Source organism: Triturus cristatus, chromosome 2_2 (genome assembly GCF_964204655.1).
Source record: "Triturus cristatus chromosome 2_2, aTriCri1.1, whole genome shotgun sequence".
In the NCBI taxonomy this organism is placed as follows: domain Eukaryota; kingdom Metazoa; phylum Chordata; class Amphibia; order Caudata; family Salamandridae; genus Triturus; species Triturus cristatus.
Window position 1 is genome coordinate 945,574,310 of NC_140582.1, and position 19,404 is coordinate 945,593,713.

Consider the following 19,404-nt stretch of genomic DNA (forward strand, 5'->3'; position numbering starts at 1 on the left):
GTTCCAAGGGTCCAGGACTGAGGTGGCATCAATTGGAGCAAGACTTACAGCAGCTAGAGTCCAGGTGCCGGGTTCAAGGTGGTTGGAGCCTTTTCGTTCCCTGAGGCTCTGTTCAGAAGGCCAACCAACCAGCCATTGGAGTCACTCTGGTGGTCCTGGAATCAAAATGCAGGTTCTGTTCTTTTCACTCAGAAAGCAGGGCAACAGAGTTTCAGTCCTTCTTGCAGAGCAGCACAGCAGAGTTCTTCTGAGTCTTCCTTGGTTGGCCTTCTGAACAGAGCCTCAGGGAACGAAAAGGCTCCAACCACATTGAACCCGGCACCTGGACTCTAGCTGCTGTAAATCTTGCTCCAATTGATGCCACCTCAGTCCTGGACCCTTGGAACTGGGCCTGAAGATGATCTGCCAGGCCAGATGTGGTTCTGTAAGCAGAACCGATACAGCACAAAGCATCCCCTCGCAGCCCCATGGGAGCACCCTGGAGCGTGTCGCAGCCTGCAGTCTTCTCGGAAACACTGCTGCATATTGCATCCCGACACAGGTCTTCGCATTGCAGCCCCGCAGCTTTTCAAAACCGCCTCTACTTGACACATCCTCAACGTGGGATCTTGCAATGCTCCGCAAACTAGGATTGAAGGCACTTTGTTCAGCAGGCTTAACTTGACCCATGTATCCGGCCCGCGCTCCTTCGAGGTAAATAAATCAATCAATCAGGGCATTGTAAGCGCGTTACTCACCCGGGAGAGTTTCAAGGTGCTGAGGGGGAGGGGCGTGCAGATCCGCTCAGCCGAAGAGCCAAGTCAGCCTGAACTTGCGACCAGATAACCCTAGTTGGCACTTTGTGCTTCTACACACTATTTGCACAGAAGATTTTTAAACTGCATTTCTCTGGTTCTACTGATTGGATTTTTGCCATTTTAGTCTCAATTATTTTATTGCATTTTACACAATATTTTTACATTAGTGTGGGATTTTTCTTGTGCTGCGTTTTCACTTTATTACTGTTTGAAGTGCTGCATAAATACTTTACTCATTGCCTCTACTTGTGCAAAGCTAGCAGAGGGTGAAGCACAAGCTAATTTGGGGTTTGCTTGTGACTTCACCCTGCCAGTTATTATGGTTGTAGCTTGAGTAGAGTTTTACCCCCCCTCCTCCCCCAACCAATAACCCAATTTCAAACAATAAGCAAATACCATGTTCTAAACTTTATATTTAGAAACTCTTATAACTTTCAGAGAAATGTTATTACGCTGGCGTGCCAGTATTTATTTGGTAATAGTGTAATTGTAGCTCATAGTGTAGGCAGAAGGGCCACATATTTTCCAACTCACTCCAAAATATGGGTTTTGAGGGTGCATGAAACTCATTGGGTCAACACAATAACCCCAGATGAGCTACATAGCACATATCCCCTTGGGCTAACAGCAAACCCACCTAATGCAGACACACAAACAACAGATAATATCATGTAAAAAGGGATTTTTACCTTCAATCTGATAGGCTGCCGTGGATGCTCCCCAAGCAAACCCCACTGGGAAAGTGGAATTGTGATGCTTGCTGCATGAATCCATTTGGAGAATCGCTGCACTTATAACCAGGTAGTGGGTCAGTTCAACTCCTTCAACTTTTCAATCTTTAGTCCTTGACTGAATTTGGAACTGTATCCAGTGGAAAACAGTAAATACAAATAAGCTATCAGTGATATATTATTGATATTTAAATATCCATTCCATGCTATTTAAATTAATTCCATTGGCTACATACCTGTCATGCCACATGCAGATTTCAAGTACTTAAGAGATTTTATATCAATTCTTCCACAGTTAAAGACTTTACTCAATACAATTAAGTTAAACATTTGTGCGCACAGATCAGGGCATTTCTGATTCTCTGGTTAGGCAACATACCGCGCTTAGATTTAGCTAACTTTGGAGAACGAAGTAGGAAGCTAATATCTTCAAAAAATACACTACCTGGTCCTATCCCCTGGTTGCAGAGGTTAACCCCTGGTAATGCCCTCGAAAGCGCTGCTGTCTCTCCCTCAGGTTACTAGTAAGAGCTCGTTTGTTGGCGGTGCCAGTGGAGTTTGCCCTCCCTCCTGTGCAGGGTCTTACATTTCACACTGGTCAGGAGTTCTGATTGCTTTATAGATCATACGGATCTGACAACAGCAGACCTTTGCACACAATGCGCTCTAATAATAATAGACCTTTGTACGCAGTTAGCATGTTTCAGAAGGCCATAAAATGATGACAAAAGCATTATTTTGAAAGTAGCAGGATGTGCAGCCGACAGCACAGCTGCAGAATGAAAATGCCAAGCAATAATTGTTTTCACTCAGATGAAGGTGTACAAGCACCCCCGCGAAGCCTTTTACACAGGTATGTTTATCATGGTGGTGGTCGGCTCACTGGGGAGCTAGGGCGCATCCCAACAAGAGTGCCACCAAACTAAGAGATCCAGAGACAGGCAGTGGCAGCAATGATGACAAAGGTTCCCTTCTGACACGTCTAAAGCTGAACAATAATTTGCCAACACATATTGTGCATACCATTGCCTTGCTTCAGTATACTTGAATGATGCATGTGTACATGAGTGTTGGGAGCTGGATTCTCTTCACATCCGATTAAGGCTGCATTCATTCCTTGCAGCAGCAAGAAGAGACTGCTTTTACTTTCCTGGCCCTTGCTTCAGCAAGGCTGGGGTAAGGTCAGGAACTCCTACTTAGGGAAAAGGTATTGTTAGAAGGCATGACAAGGAGGCAGGATGGAGGTGGGAGTCTTATGTACATCCTAGGGATCAAGAACTCCTGGCAGCACATTACTAATAACGTAAGTGGCTCCCAATAGCAACTTGACGAGGCCTTCCTTCATCTGCAAACCATAACAAACAAAGGAGCCCTGGAAGAGGTACCTTAAAGCCTGGTCCTAAGCAGGTTTGGCCTTCTTGATGATCCAATGTGTTGTTGCGTAACGTTCCTGGTGTATATCTGTATGCACAAATGTACACTGCTTTCTCAGCTAGTTCATTCGAGCAGGTGTTGTCCCTCCTCTGCTCACCTGCTCTGTCATATTAGAGTCTGCCAGCCTAAGTAGCCTCATGATGCATCACAGAGGAGTCGAAGACTGCTGTGTATAGTATCTCTTGGGTTAGGGCAATGTGCCCCTTTCCTTTTCATCTACATTTGCTGAGGCGTCTCCATTGTTATCTTGGGATACCTCCTATTTTTTGAAATCCTACAAAGCGGCAGTCTGGCAATTGTTCTTATCTTGCAATGTCAGGTCTATGAGTTGTATCAAATGGTCCAGGAGTGTTCCTCTGAAGATTACTGGATGTGATCACTGCCTCCTCCTCCTTTTCAGCAGAACAGATGCTTCTTTAGTAAACACATACATACTACAATAATATGTTATTTGCAAGCCTAAAAATAAATGCACTGGTAAACCTGAGCTGCTGCAGCACAAATTCCCCTCAGTTACACGTAACAAGCAATAACTGGCCACATAGCTGCAGTTCTTCGCTGCTCATATTCACATGGCGGATTACCTTAGTTCTCGTCTACATGCGCAAAGAGCAACATACGTGACTGGCTGTGGACAGGGCTTGCAGTGCCTTGAGAAATTAATGTGCAGTGCTGCACAATGTATATTATCATGCCCAGTAGATGAGAATGTCCTCTCTTGTTAATATTACAGAGATGTGGGGTTGGCGTTGCGCTCCACCCTTTGGACCAGGCGACAGAAGCAAGAGGAGCATGTAAACACTGAAAAAAGAAAAGGCTGAAGATAGAGCTTTGAGAAACCCGAAAGAGATGCGGGAGAGTCCAGAATTTTAGTCCACACAAAATGCATGGCTGGTCTTTAATGTCACTGGGTCTTTTTGTAAACCATACACCAATCCCTTTCCTTTATCTTTACTGACTAGATAACAAAACATTTAAAGCAAAAGGCTCAGGCTATCAAAAACAAGGTCACACGATTCCAGTTATATTATCTCACCAAAAGATGGAAGCCCCTCATGAAAAAGGGGACACCTACAATTTAAGGGTTGCTGCGATAGAAGCTGCAGAAGAAGACAACAATTTCAGTATCACTTTGATGCCACACGGCCACTGTTAGGAGTTCTGCCCCAGTTACCTTTTACTCTAATGCGTCTGAATTAACCAGTGGATCTGATGCGATAAGAGTTTGTTGTGATGAACGATGCACAAAGCAGGTAAGTTGTGGTGAATAAGACTTTAATCACGATAAGTAAAAACACACCATCAACTACCCAGCAGTGAAATGTGGATGATTCCAGTGCAGGAGTAGAACCTTGTGTTAACGCTCTATTAAAGCACTCGGAATTCTACTCAGACGCTTACAAAGCATAACATATTATCTCCTATTTTTTAACAAATAAAATAAAACACAATAGAACTAAACATAGAGAAAGAACTAAACTAAAAACAATAAAACAAGTTGTAATGTACAAGACAGCAACAATACCAAAATGGAATTATAACAAGATCAGTTGAATATTTATCACCATGTCGATAGTATGAATGAACTATGATCCCAACTTCCACGACACGTATCTTGTCTGAGTGGAACTCCTTAATCCAACCTCAGTGGAGACTTCACTTGACTTAATTAAGCTGTAGTTTGTTGACATTCCTGCTTTACTACATGACGTCAGTGGAGTATCATCTTGTATTTTTACAATCTTACCAACATTCCACCAATGACCACCCTCTACCCATTACAGCATTTCCTAATACTTGTTTTACCTTCACTGGATCACCTTAGTTGGAATCTCCTTTTTATTTTTACAAACTTTGATTTCTTTATCCATATACATCCCCTGGATGAACTTTTGTCTGTTTGGTAACCTTTAAGACAATGTATCTGTCTTTCATCTTATTCTGTCCACATGTCACCCTACTCAGCATGGCTCTACCATCCACACTATTGATACATTTGTTCTGTAAAGATTTACATAACCATGCAGGATAATGGATTGAAGTAGATTTACATCCCTTAAGTAGCTCAAACGGGGACACCTTGGTGAGGAAGTATGGCGTTGTGCGAGTAAACCATGCCGTAAATTTCATGGCCTATTCTGTGTCACAATTGTTGTTTTTGGCCCTTTTTACACAATTTACTATCACCGCGTTCACCCTCTCTACCAAACCACTTGTTTGTGGATGATGAAGTGAGCTCCTGAGATATTTCACACTGGACTCATTAAAAAAAACACTTAAATTTCATGACTAACGAATTGCACTCGGTTTTCTGAAATTAAAGATTCAGGGAAACCTTCCCTCATGAATATATGTTTCAGAAACCTAACCACATTGGCTGCACCGCGTGTACAAAAAAAACGAACTTCAGGCCACTAGCTATGATAGTTCATTAGCACCAAGGCATAACATAATGATAAGGTAGAACGTTGAACGATCCTACAATGTGAATTCCTACTGTCATCCACGGCCTTTCAGGCACAGCTACTGATTGTAATGGAGGCCTCACAACTTTGAGTCCCTTTTCGGATTTACTGCATACAACTTATTCCTTCACAACCATGTCTACTTCTTTGTCCATGGAGGGCCACAAATAATGAGACCTGATTCTTCTCTTTGTCCTGGTGGAAACTAAGTGTCCCTAATGAGCATTACTTATTAACAACTTATTCATGGAACCACTCACCGAAATTCTCAATGCCTATAACGTGCAGTATCGTATGTACGCAGACGATACACAACTATACTTAAAGAACCATTCTCTAGAAGACATCAAATCTCTCAACACAACTCTAGGAAAAACTCAGACCTGGCTGGCCGACAACCATCTAAAACTGAATACCCTCGTGAACAGTGTTCACCTGTTATCAAGACTTGTAAAGAGGGGTGGGGAAACATGGCGGCTGGAAGCTAAACAGCCGCGGACGAGCTCCCCTTCGATGCGTATCACTGGACCACTGATGGAACCCTGCGAGTGATTTTAGAAGCAAAAAATTAAAGTTTACCTCCCTGACCTTCGTGTATTTTTTGTGCTATAAGTCCCCGTAACTCTTGTCCGTAACTTTTTCTTTTTTTTTTTTCCCCCGGCTTCCTCGTAAATGGGACTGCAAGAGGCGATCACTTACGCTTTTTGCTTTCTTTCCTTCTCCCGAGTGGTTTCCACGCGGTCGTCACTGAGGACACAAATGGTGCTCGGCGTTCCATTACCGAAGCTCTCCCCGCCACAGGCCGTTGGTGCAGCGCAGGAGTGGAGGAGGTGGATCCCCTGCCTTCAGTTCCGGGCGCTGCACGGCAGAGTCAGCACCTGGGAGTACGGTGCGGAGGGCAGCAAACGGCTGGGGCTGAGAGAGCTCGGGAGCTGCTATAAGGTAGGAGAAGACCGCCGATTCCCTACTATAGAGCATGCTCTGAGGTACAATCAAAGTGAGTCTCTCGAGGTTCACGGGCCCTGTTGGATTGATCCAGGACTATCAAGACTGCCAGGAGTGTTAGACTCTCGGGTGGTTGCTTCTAGCAGTGTTTTTTTACCCCCCTGCTGCTCAGCTAAATGAGAGTGACTTAAGAAAGACAGTGTTGTCTGATCAGCGGGGGGGGGGGGGGGTACCCGAAGCTGTATGGAAAAGAACGTTAGCAGCCCCCAGCGTAGTGCCCCCTCCAACATACAACACGGCCTTAAAACAACTGTGTGTAGGTACACTCTCCGTAACAGGGTGGCTAAATTCGATGCAAATGTTGATATCACTTCTCGTATTTCTCCTCCAGTTGCGGAGGTAAGAGCTACAACCAGGCAGTGTAAGGAGAGAAACGCAACAGAGTTTACACCTACAGGGGGTAAAGGGAAGGGAAGGGCTAAGAAACTTTTATCTTCAAAGGTCAGAGTAACTCCCTCCCTGAAGACCTTTTATAAGGTAATATCTACCTCCCCTGACAAGGGATTAAACATAAAATCCGGCATGGATTCTCGGAATATAGAGACTGCTCAGTTGCAGAACTTAGTGCGTCAAGAAGGCAACTCTTTTCCTCTTTTGCCATCTGAGCCTTTGCCACCTGAGCATGAGACAGCGGGGGGATAAATACACGGGTAGAGCAACCAGTCGTTATTCATCCTGCTAGCGACATATCTAACAGGTATAAGGTCTTGGAGAATCAAGGCAATCAAGGTAATAGGTTGGATTCCTCGCAAGATATGGCCTCGGCTGGGGTGGTTGCCCCCTCTGTAGCCCCCATCTGCCCCTCTCCTTCAGCCTTACCGGGCCTTTCATATACTTCGGGCATATCAGATTTCCCCAAAAGGGATGCATCCTCTACGACGGGGGCTGGATCCTTGGCAGATATCCTGATGGCTCAGAGGGATGATATAGGGAAAAGATTCACTATCCCTGAAACTAATCAAGCTGCTATCCATTCCTGATGTGAAGCACTCGCTCAAAAAGTCGAAGAAGTAACTCGGAGAACTGATGTTTTGGAACTTGAAATCCCCAAAATTAAGGAAGACCTGTGCAGCTCTTCGGTGGTAGTGGACAAGTTAGCCACTCAGAACAGGGAATTGAAGGATGATATTGAGCGGCTCGAAAATCATGCCCGAAAAAATAATCTAAGAATACTAAATGTCCCTGAAGATTTGAAGGGGGGGATATCAAAAACTTTGTGAGCTCTCTCTTAAAGGATACAATTCTAAAGGAATCTCAGGAAATTGATTTAGCACATAACATTCAGCAAGTCCATCGGGACCCATATAAAAGGAACCCTGCTAAATCTAAGCCAAGAAAGATCTTGGTAAATTTTTTAACATACTCACTAAAAGAAAAAATTCTATCCTCAGCTTTGAAAGCGGGCTCGATGAAATGTAGCTCCTTTTCTAGTTCATTTTCATTCTCCATCAGGTCCGACATATCTCATATCACCGCCACAAAACAGTGGGAGCTGGGTAAAAGGATGACAGTTTTGACTTCCCCTGTGGCTAAGGCCCAATTAAGGTTTCCGGCATCCCTCCGAATTATGTGGAACAACCACATGTACAACATGAGACAGATTGAGGAGGTGGATGCTCTTATAGATAAAATCAGAGGGGGGAGTGAGGTGTAGATCACGTACGGGTGGCTATAATGGTATCTCGCAGGTACTCCGGAGAGGCCAGGATTATGGTTATTGCATTTATTTTTCTGTTTTGATAGCATCAAGGGCACCTCGCCCATAGGGCTTATGCCCGGAGGATCAGAGGGGGTTTCCCAGGGGTGTAATGGGGTCACACAGGGGGTGGGACGGGTAGGGGGAGGGTGGGGGAGCACGGGTGGTCGCGTATTGGGAGAAAAAAAAAATCCTCAATATATCTTGAACAATTTTCTGCACAGATCTGCCTTCTTCAGGAGACACATCTGAGTAATTCTGAATGCAAAACTGTCTTTGCTAAATATCGTTGGATTGAGCTTTTTTGCTCTTCAGAACAGGTTGCTCACAATAGAGGGGTGGCAATTTTAAGTAGGTTAGGGGCAAAAGGTATCATTAAATCAGTCTCCTCTGATCATTCGGGGAGATGGATTATAGCACAGATTGAACTGGGGGGGGGCTGAATTAACAATAGTGTCATTTTATGGTCCAAATACCGATGATCCATCATACATTTGTAATATGCAGGCCAAGTTAATAGGAAGGACAACTCCAATAATCATTGGAGGGGATTTTAATGTTCTTCTTAACCCCCTAAGGGACAGGTCTAATCATTGCCATCATGTTGGTGCCCCACGCATCCGTCGTGCAATGATCAATATGATCCATGATCTTGGGCTGGCTGATGTCTGGAGGGCCAAGAAGGGAAAAATACAGGTTTCACCTTCTTTAGTAAAAAATACGGTCACTCTTCGAGGATTGACTACATCTTAACGGATAGGCTGGGGTTAGAAAGGGTTGGTGATATTTTGATCCTACCAAGCATTCTCTCTGACCACGCTCCCATCTCCTTCACCTATTTTAGTGCTAGACGACACTCCAGATCTAGACGGACTCTGAAGAGGGCAATGCTCTCTGATTTAGATCTAATAAGCACACTTAAAACATCCACTACAGACTTTTTTGCTATTAACATTGGCTCGACTTCCCTAGACTTCGTCTGGTATGCTTTCAAGGCTAATCTTCGGGGGCAGCTACACAGTCTGATCTGCTCCAAAAATAGGGAAGAGTCGCTGGAGTTTCAGAAGCTAGAAAAAGAGATAGAGACACTGGAGAAAGCAAGGCTTAGCACCCCTCAGCCACCCATTAAAAAACTGACGCGTATTAATAAAGACCTTGATCGCCTCCGGCAGGAATACAGGGGGAAACTCGAAACAAAAATCAAAGCCCAGTGGTCTACCCATAACATGCAGCATTTCGAATATGGGGAAAAGCGAGGGGCCCTTCTGGCCTGGAAGGCGCGGGTAGATCACGCCAAAAACAATATAAATGAATTAATTATAGATGAGAATGGACAAACCTCATGTAAGCATAAAGACATGCAAAACCGTCTCCTCTCTCTGTTCTCGGATTTATATAGGGAAGAGATCTCCCCTAGTTCAGAGAGCATTCAAGATTGGCTGAGACTCAAAAAATTACCAGTTTTAACTGAGAGTAGCCAAGCAGCTTTGGATGCCCGTATTATAGAGAGTGAGGTAATAACCCATATCAAAAAGATCAAGAATAACAAGGCTGCTGGGACTGATGCCCTCCCAGGGGAAGTTTATAAAGCCCTACAGGACGAACTGGTTCCAAGACCATGTGAGCTATTCAACTATGTTTATAAAGTAGATGGTAGAATACCTAAATCGTGGAAGGAGGCTACGATTGTCCTTATTCTAAAGCCAGAAAAAGACCCCCTCAAGGCCGATTCATATAGACCAATCTCCCTGCTCAACGTTGATTATGAAATCTTTATGTCCATCTTGGCAGGGAGAATGGTCAAGTTAGTTCCACAGCTGGTAAATACGGACCAAAAGGGATTCATTCCAGGGAGGGTTATACAGGAACAGACCCTCCAGCTGATTGGTAGTATTGACTTGGCTGTGACGCGGGCGTTGCCTTTGGCTGTGGCAGCATTTGACGCAGCGAAGGCATTCGACCGTGTTTGTTGGGTCTTCCTGTGGGAGGTTTTAAGGGTAATGGGTTTGGGCCCAGTCTTCATACAGACACTGATTAACTGCTATCAGGGGGCCTCATCAGTGATTTTACTGAACGGCATTTTGACATCATGTTTCAAAATTGCAAGGGGAACGAGGCAGGGTTGTCCCATCTCGCCCCTACTCTTTGATTTATACATAGAACCCCTTGCTCAAGCAATTAGATTAGACAAATTAATTGTTCCATTCAGAGTTCATCTCTATAGCAGCAAGTTAGCCCTTTACGCGGATGACTTGCTGCTGTATACTGATAATCCTGCTGAGGTCCTCCAAAGAGTGGAAGCCCTTCTCGAAGAATTTGGCTCGTATTCAGGGTACCTTGCAAATCCCTCCAAGACAGACATAATGATTTGGAATGTTGACAATTGGGCGGGTAAAATAAGTTGAGAATTCAGATACTTAGGAATAACAATAGTAAACAATTTAGATGATATCCCTAAGATTAATCTAAAGAAGGTATCTAGGGAGATTGATCGTTTGTTTTTAAGATGGGCAAACTTGCCTCTTACAATGTATGGAAGGGTAAATTTGGTAAAAATGGTCATCTTGCCAAAATTGACCTACCTTTTTAGCACCATCCCCCTTGAGTTTCCACATAGAGACATAAGCAAAATACAAAGTAAAATAGGAGGTTTTATTTTGTCCAATAAAACGTCTCGGCTCTCATGGAAGAAATTAAGGCGCAAACTTCATTAAGGGGGCCTTGCACTTCCTGATATACTCTGATATACTTTGGTACTCCTTTGCTTTTCAGTTAAAAAACATTTGGGTATTACTCTGTATGGCGGGGGGATCTAACTGGGGGAAGATTTTAAGTGAAATGGTTGCTTTTGAGGGAGGTGGAGAGGGTTTCCTATATAAGTTTGGCGCGCCCAGATTCTTTAAAAAGGTTCGCCTGAAAGTTTTAAAAGCATCCCTGAATTTGTGGTACAGGGTCAGGAAAATATGGGGGATAGGCTATTACTCTGATTTTGCTCCCATTTGGGATTCACCGGGGTTGCCTGTGTGTTTAGAGGATAGCCTGGCATTGCCCATCAAGAAAGCCGGCATTCGGATTTGGTCCGATCTTGTATCTGCGGATGGGATTCACCCCTGGGAGGTGTTAAGGCTAAAAATAGGAGATTTCTTTTCCAGATTTAAATATTTGCAATTGGCCTCCTGGTGTACTGCAGGGAAATCCTCCATAGGTGGAAATTGGGAAATTGAGCTTCAATGTCAAAACACATATCTCATAAAAAAGGAGGTTGGGTTTTGGTATAGGAAGATGCTGGAAGCTGAAGTTACAGTTCTTCCCCCACAACATGTAGTTTGGAACATGTCAGCTCTGGAGACTACCGCCGTAGAACTGTTTGAACCCTCCCTCCAGATGTTATATAACGTGGTTAAACCCGCCTCGCTAAAGAAAAAACATTTCTATGTAATCAACAGGTTATACTATACCCCCAAGAAAATAGCTAAATTTGCTCCCCTCTCTTCTAAAAAATGCCCAGATGCGATTTTGCCCAGGGTGATGATTTACATATATTTTTTGAATGCGGTGTCCTAAAAGGCGCGCCAAAGGCAAGCCCGTCTGCGCCCGTCTGCGGCAGACCGGGGCCTGGGGCCAGTACCCCTGCCCCTTTGTCCTTGTCTGTATGCCCTAGATTAGTCTATTCCTCATCTCAGCTTTTTGCCTTACGCCCAATCCATTCTGCTGACTGTGATTTGTTTCCTGTTGACATTACTCCCTCCCTTTCATGCTCAGGGGCCCACTGCTCCTTCACCTTGTCCCACTCCTTGGAGTCTAATGATCCTACATTTAGGTTGTCCGATAACACAGCTCCTAAGTTTCGTTTCTTGAGTCTGAATTGTCGTTCTCTTCCTAAGCATAATAGCTTCATTTTCGATCTTCTGTTGGAAGATTCTCCAGATGCGTTTTTCTTAACCGAGACCTAGCTTCACAACAGTTCTGGCCCCGATATAGCCATTGCCTTACCATCCAATTATGCCATTGCTAGATTGGACCGTACTACGGGACCAGGCGGGGGTATTGCTGTCATTTATAAACATATTTTCCAATGCAACTTTGAATCCATCATTCTTCCTAATTGTGAAGCCGCACGTTTTATACTTACACTTACTCCTAATTTTTCTTTTTCTGGACTACTGCTCTATCGAGCTCCAGGCTCTTCCTCACTGTGGTCGGCGTCGCTGCCCAGTGTGGTCTCTTCTCTTCTTCTAACCTCTTCTAATTTCTCGCTACTTGGCGACTTCAATCTTCATTTGGAAGATATTGCTAATGCCACCAGTTCCCATTTAATTTCTGATCTTTTAGCTATGAATATGCCTCTTTGTAATACTGGTCCCACTCATAACGCAGGCCATCTTTTAGATCCTATTTTTTCCAACATCACATCTATGGCGTGTGAACCTGCGCTACCTGTTTTCTGGACGGATCACTTCTTACAGAAATTTCAAATTCAGGCCCCTGACATTTTCCTCCCAGTTTTCCCACAGTCTAAGTTTTTCACTAGAGACTGGAAAAAAGCTGATATCAACGCTCTGAATAACCTGCTAAGGGAAACATCACCCTCCGCTACTAAGCAGGCACCTGTCGCTGCCGAAAACATACAAAATTGGCTGTCCCATGCTGCTGATTTATGCCTTCCCCCTGTTAAAAAAAAAGCAACTTACCATCACCCACCTGCGCCTTGGTTTACTGATAGGCTTAGGACTGAAAAATCTAAATGCAAAGCACTAGAAAGAAAATGGCGGCGAAACTATGCCCCTGATCTGAAAGTAGTTTACAAAAACTCTCTAAAACGTTATCACGATCTGTGCAAATCCTCTCGCGCTGCTTACACTTGTAATGTCATCGACACTGCCACTAATCGCCCTAAGACTCTGTTTAGCCTAGTGAGAAATCTGGCTGGCGCTCAGACCATAGCTAAACCTCCGCCTCTTTCCAAGCAATCTTGTGATGATTTGGCTATATTTTTCTCTGACAAAATCAAACTCATTCACTCCGAAATTGCTAACTCGCCCCTTAGCTGTATTATTTCTTCTCCCATTTCGATTGATACTTGTCAAGAACATTTCAGTGATTCTCCCACACTATCCTGTTGGCCCCTCCTGAATTTGGAAACTTTTATCTCCACTCTTGGCACTATTAAATCGGGTTCTCCTAATGACCCTCTACCGGCCTCCATAATGAAACAACTTGACCCCGCCCATCTCCAGGTGATCATGGAAGCCCTAAATTCTTCCCTTATATCTTCTATTGTTCCCCCTATTTGGAAGCACTCCATGGTTATCCCCCTGTTAAAAAAGTCTGATGCCGACCCTAAAGTTTTGTCTAATTTTCGCCCCATATCTCTCATCCCCATCTTTTCTAAGCTGTTGGAAAAACACATCCACACTCATTTTGCCAAATTCGTGGACACCAACAATCTTCTTCATTCTTCCCAGTCTGGCTTCCGTGCTGGTTTCTCAACTGAAACCACACTTTTAGGAGTCACTGAACGATTGCGCCACCTACTGGATTCTGGTGAGACAGTAGCGCTCATTTTACTTGATCTGAGCGCTGCTTTCGATACCATCTCTCACCCTATCCTAATTAACACTCTAGAATCCTTTGGTGTATGTGGTCCGGCTCTGGATTGGCTATCTTCCTTTCTTGCTGATCGCACCTTCCAAGTGTTTTCTGCATCTGAAAGCTCTAACACCCATTCATCACCATTTGGAGTCCCTCAGGGCTCCATTCTAAGTCCTTTGCTTTTTAATCTATATGTTAGGCCTCTGGCTGACGTTGCTGTCAACACTGGCCTATCTCTATTCACCTACGCTGATGACTCCCAAATCATCTTCTCACTCTCCAAATCTGATCCTTCTTCCTCTGTTTCCGTTCTTCAGTCGGGTCTACGTCAAATTGCTGTTTGGATGAACAACAACTATCTTAAACTTAACGCAAATAAAACTGAGGTACTTATCTTGGGCAGACAGAAGGATCTTTGGGGTGCCTGTCACTGGCCGATTGAGTTGGGTTCTCTCCCCCGCCCCGTTGACCATGTCCGTAATTTAGGATTTTTCATTGACGATTCCTTGAAAATGCATCATCATGCCACCAAGGTGTCGGCCACTTGTTTTACCATTCTGAAGTAGCTGCGCAAAATCACCTGGATGTTGCCTAAAGATACCCAGAAAACCGTAGTCCATGCCCTTATTACTTCCCGCTTGGACTATGGCAACGTTTTGTTTCTAGGTGCAAACAGAGCAGTTTCACGTAGGCTGCAACTTGTGCAAAACTCCGCTGCTCGACTTTTATGCGGAATTTCTAGACGCACCTCTATCTCTCCCCATCTTCGTGCTTTGCACTGGCTTTGTATTGACAAACGTGTTGAATTTAAGGCCCTTTCCTTTATGCACAAAATCAAATGGGGCCGTGCACCTGACTACCTCCAGACTCTTGTACGCCAGTATGCACCTACCCGCTCTCTCCGTTCCTCCTCACTTGAAAAATTTGATGTTCCTCGCTTCAAACTCTCTAGAATGGGAGGTAAATCCTTCTCTGTTTTGGGCACCTCTCTTTGGAACTCGATTCCTCTTGCCCTGCGCAGAGAGCCATCCTGCTCCTACTTTTGCTGTGCCCTTAAAAACTGGCTTTTCAACCAATAAAGTTTCCTTACAGTATTTTCGTCCAGGCGCCGGGAAACCCTTTTTGGTTAGCTGTTGCGCCATACAAGTTAAATAAATAAATAAAAAATAAATAAAAATAAAAGGGTTTTGGCAGAATGTGGAACGCTTGGTGCTATTTTTAAGGTCAATTTTAACCTGAATTTATTTGTGGTAATATTTGGTGTTGACAATAATTCTGCGACTACACTGTCAGTAATGCAAAACGGCCTGCTAATGTATCTAGCAGAAACCCGGGGCGCTCAAGATCGAAGGTTGGTTTCTTGCTTATATTTGCAAACACAATATGGTGAGATGAGGACAAAAAGTAAAAAACTAAAACTGAATACCCTCAAAACTGAATTCCTCCTAATCGCTCCTCTCTCCAGTAACCATAATTCAGGACTGGATCAAACACATAACAGCACTCAACTGCCAATCACTGGGAATAACTCTGGACAGAAATCTAAATATGCAGAAACACATCAGCACCGCAACAAAAGGAGCAAACTTTCAGATGAACACATTGAGAAAACTAAAATCTTTCCTGCCCGAAAAGGAATACAAACTGCCAGTACAAGCTCTAGTTATCCCAAGAGTGGAATATGGGAGTGTCTCTCTCTGCGGCCTTCCCAGATCCTCAACAGCCCCTCTAAGAGCTTCAATCAAAGCAGCAGCTAGACTTATTACTGGCTCCAAAAGAAACTCCCACATATCCCTGGACCTAAGATCCCTTAACTGGGTACCTTTCGAAGCCAGAATTCAACAAAAAATCGCATGCATGACCCATAAAGCCATTCGTCACAGCACTCCCAGCTATCTGGCACAGAAAATGGTGCCTTCATGTGGTAACAGAGCGTCCAGAAGTGCCAGTAACCTCTTACTGAAACCACAAAGATTAATCAAGAAGAAAACATACAACTGAGCCTTCTCGGGGATGGCAACAAGGATCTGGAATGCTCTGCCCCCAGAAACTAGACGGAATCCCTCTACTGCATCTTTCAAAAAAGAAGTGAAATCTCTTCTCATGGCTAAATTCACTTGAGCCAGGGTTATTGCGATTATATGACTCTTGACGTGCATGGAACTTTATGTTATTTACTATATGCCTATGTGTCTTCGACATTTACCTTGTAAAGCACTCTGCTACCCGCAAGGGTCTTGTTCGCGCTATATATAAAACCCTCAAAATAAAATAAATAAACAATGTACGAATGGTGTAAGGTGGTATACATTGATCACACCTTATAATGACATCATCTTCTATAGACAGTTCATCAGCAACCTTACTGTAAGGTTGAAGTTCAGTGTCTACATTTCTTTCTTTTAGCCAACCATTGACAATAAATTCTTTCACTTTCCCCAACACAACATCATCATTTGCTTTCTTCCACCCAACCTCAGCACATTCCTTGACTTCAAACACATCCATTAATGCTATCAAGGAATCCTCTTTATCATCTTCCGGGTCTGCTACCTCCACATTACTAAACAGTACATTTGATAACATATCTGCTGTGACATTCTTTTTACCAGGAATGTATTTGACATCAAAATCATACTGAAGCAATTTAGTGGTGAGAAGGGACATGAGGGGAATGGTGTAATTGACTTTGTCACCATTCAAAAGGTACACAAGTGGCTTGTGATCGGTCTGTAATACAAACCTCCTACCCCACATATAAATTCTCACTTCCAGAGTAACATGCCAACAACTACTTTTTCAATCACAGAGTAGTTCAACTCAGGTTCACTGAGTACCCTTGAAGCATAGCTAATATTAACATCTTCATCTGATGTATTTTGAATCAGTACTGAACCCAATCCGCACTTACTCGCATCCATTGTAATGGTACAAGGTATGCAGGGATCATAAACTCTCAAAGCCTTGGCATTTGTCATTTAAATGTATCCTGGCAATCTTTGTCCCACACAAACTGAACTTTGTTCCTCAACATGTTAGTCAAACTTTTCATTTTTGTTGCATATCCTGGAATAAATCTGGTATAAAACTCACACAGTCCAATAAACAAGCATAATTTGCCTTTATTCCCGGGACTGGGGCACTCAACCACTGCCCTGACTAGCCTTAGCCTCGGACTAATGCCTTCACATGAGATATGACCTAAAAATTCAATGTCCCTCTTCCAGAACTCACAAATTTCCCTTTTTACCACCGCCCCATTATTCTAAAAAAAATTAAATTACTACTCTGGACACCTTATCATGATATTCCAAATGTTTTGCGAAAATCAGGACATAGTCCTAGAACAATAGGGCCCCTTGAATGCTCCCCAACTGTTGCTGAATGATTCTCTGAAAGACAGAGGGAGATGCCAGCCCAAACGGCATTCTACGAAATTGAAAAGATCCAAAAGGCGAGTTGAAAACAGTGTAATGATGGGAAGATTCTTCCAGTATCACCTGATGGTATGATGACGCCAAATCAATTTTGGAGAACCATTCCACCTGTCTTAGCTCTTCTGCAAGATCACTAATCCTGGGTAGTGGATGGGAATCTACCCAGATTTCTTTATTGAGCCTCCTCAAGTCAATACACAAACGCATTTCTCCATTTTGCTTACAGGCACAACCAGAGGTGACATTTATCTAGTTCAAGTTTTCAGTCCTCCCTGAGACTGAATGGCACATATGTAAGCTTGTGCTTAACAGGTTTTGCTCCCTGTTTTACCTTTTTTTCATATTTTTCCTAAGTTATTTGAAAAAAACTTTGGGAAACTCATTGTAAATCATATCTGATGAAGATAAGTCTTTGATGACCATAACCTGTACAGTAGCACCTGCTTTGAGCACCATTCAAAAGAGACACTGATGAAACCACCCTAAAATATTGAGTCCTCTAACTGCTGCATAAATCTTCCCTTGGATTTTGCATCCTTTTAATTCTAAGATGTTCCAAATTCAACCCTCTAATTCTATCTTCCTACATTCATAAGAAACTGGTGCTATATCAGGCATGAACAACACCCTGTCACACCATGTCTGGTGAAATAGCTGGGACGTCACCATTGTAATACGCACTCCTGAATCCACCAACAAATGCACAAATGTATCTAGCCCTACTATGTCAACATAGGGTTCTGCACACTTGCTCAGATCTCGGCTGACCACTTCTTCATCAGTCACCACTATCATCATGTCCTGAAATTCCGTTACTATGTTATGTTCAGTTGGGCAATCCTCATCCACCACACTATTAACTTTAGTTTAGTGCTTTTGTTTTGAAAACTCTGACATAATTTTGCAAAGTGTCCTACTTTAACACATCTACGCAATGCAAATTTTTTGGCAGGACACCCTTTGCTTTCCTTACCATGTGGGAGATTTCCGCTTCTAAAACATATGTTGGTACGTTTGAAAAACGTCTATTCTGTATTTTTGGTATGTTTACGTAAAGGAAGGCTGTTGGTTACAACACTAACATTCTCTTTTGAAGATTGTGCACTTAATTGTTTAAGTGATAGTTGAGCCAACTCCACACTTTTAGCCACCTTAATCACATCTTCCAAAGTTGGATCCTCCATTGCTAATAGCTTTTGTTGCATTTATCTGTATGAACAGTGACCAATGAACTGGTTCCTTACCAGTTGATCGTAAAAAGCTCTAGATTGACTTTGTGAACACAATTTTCTTAGCGTGCTAATATATGCATCAACATTTTCATTCAGCATCTGCGTTCTTTTGAAAAATGTATGATGTAATACTACTATACTGGGTTGCACGTCAAACCTCTTGACTAATTATTTTATTACTTCTTGGTAGTCATCTTACTCTTCCCCCTCAATCAAAACTACACCTGGAAGAGAGTTAAAAACTTCTCTACCTTCAAACCCTAATGAAGACAGTAGTAAGATTTTTTCCATTTCTGGTCTGAAGCAAGATGGCCCGATCTCTCCAAGATACATTTCAAAGGTATCAAACCATTATTTCCAGAGAATGGTTGGATTGCCTGGTGACTTTAAAAATGGAGGAGGAGGATTTACCGATTACATGTCTGTATGCACCAACTAATCCCTCAAAGCTGTATGCAACACTTACATATACATAAACTCGTTACAACAACTAATCTCTCAAAGATGAAAGCAATACTTACATATACATAGACCTGTGTTAAAATACTTCAGATATCAAGAACGTAATTAAATTGAGCTTTAGTACAACTAGTTGTGAAAATGTGTTGCTGAATCATGTAGGGAAAAACCACACTGCAGCTAATCCAGGTACCGTATTGTCTATGAGCTCTAACAAATGCTGTTGGCATCAAATTACGCATATTCTGATCAAAATGTACTGTTATAAATGCCCTTAAGAGGATTGTCATGGATATACAAACCATGCCGGTAGTGATATTTCTCAAATTGCAGAGCAAACACCAGCCTTGAATACGCTGAATGAAAATATGCTTTCAACTACTGGTGCGCATGTCACCTTAGCAGTTTGCGACACGCTTGAATGGTTTTAATGTAGAATACTGTGCGCACGTCACCGTTGACAAATGCCACACCTGTTTAATTAGAGTAAAATAAGGTGTGTGCATCACAGACAAAACATGCCACGCCAGTTTAATTGGAGGGAAGTGGCATGTGT

General features: G+C 43.1%; 1 protein-coding gene across 9 annotated transcripts in view; it reads right to left on the reverse strand.

The window, feature by feature from the left end:
• LOC146862980 (cytosolic beta-glucosidase-like) overlaps nucleotides 1-19,404 on the reverse strand; it is a 568,310-nt gene that overhangs the window by 359,774 nt on the left and 189,132 nt on the right. For 8 of the 9 annotated variants that reach the window (XM_085642350.1, XM_085642349.1, XM_085642348.1 and 5 more), the window contains one exon: nucleotides 1,487-1,658. In XM_085642350.1, the coding sequence (XP_085498476.1) occupies nucleotides 1,487-1,571 (85 nt within the window). In that variant the 5' untranslated portion in view covers nucleotides 1,572-1,658. Of the gene's footprint in view, nucleotides 1-1,486; nucleotides 1,659-1,973; nucleotides 2,181-19,404 lie in introns of those variants that run through there. The other variant, XM_085642345.1, reaches the window with a different exon arrangement.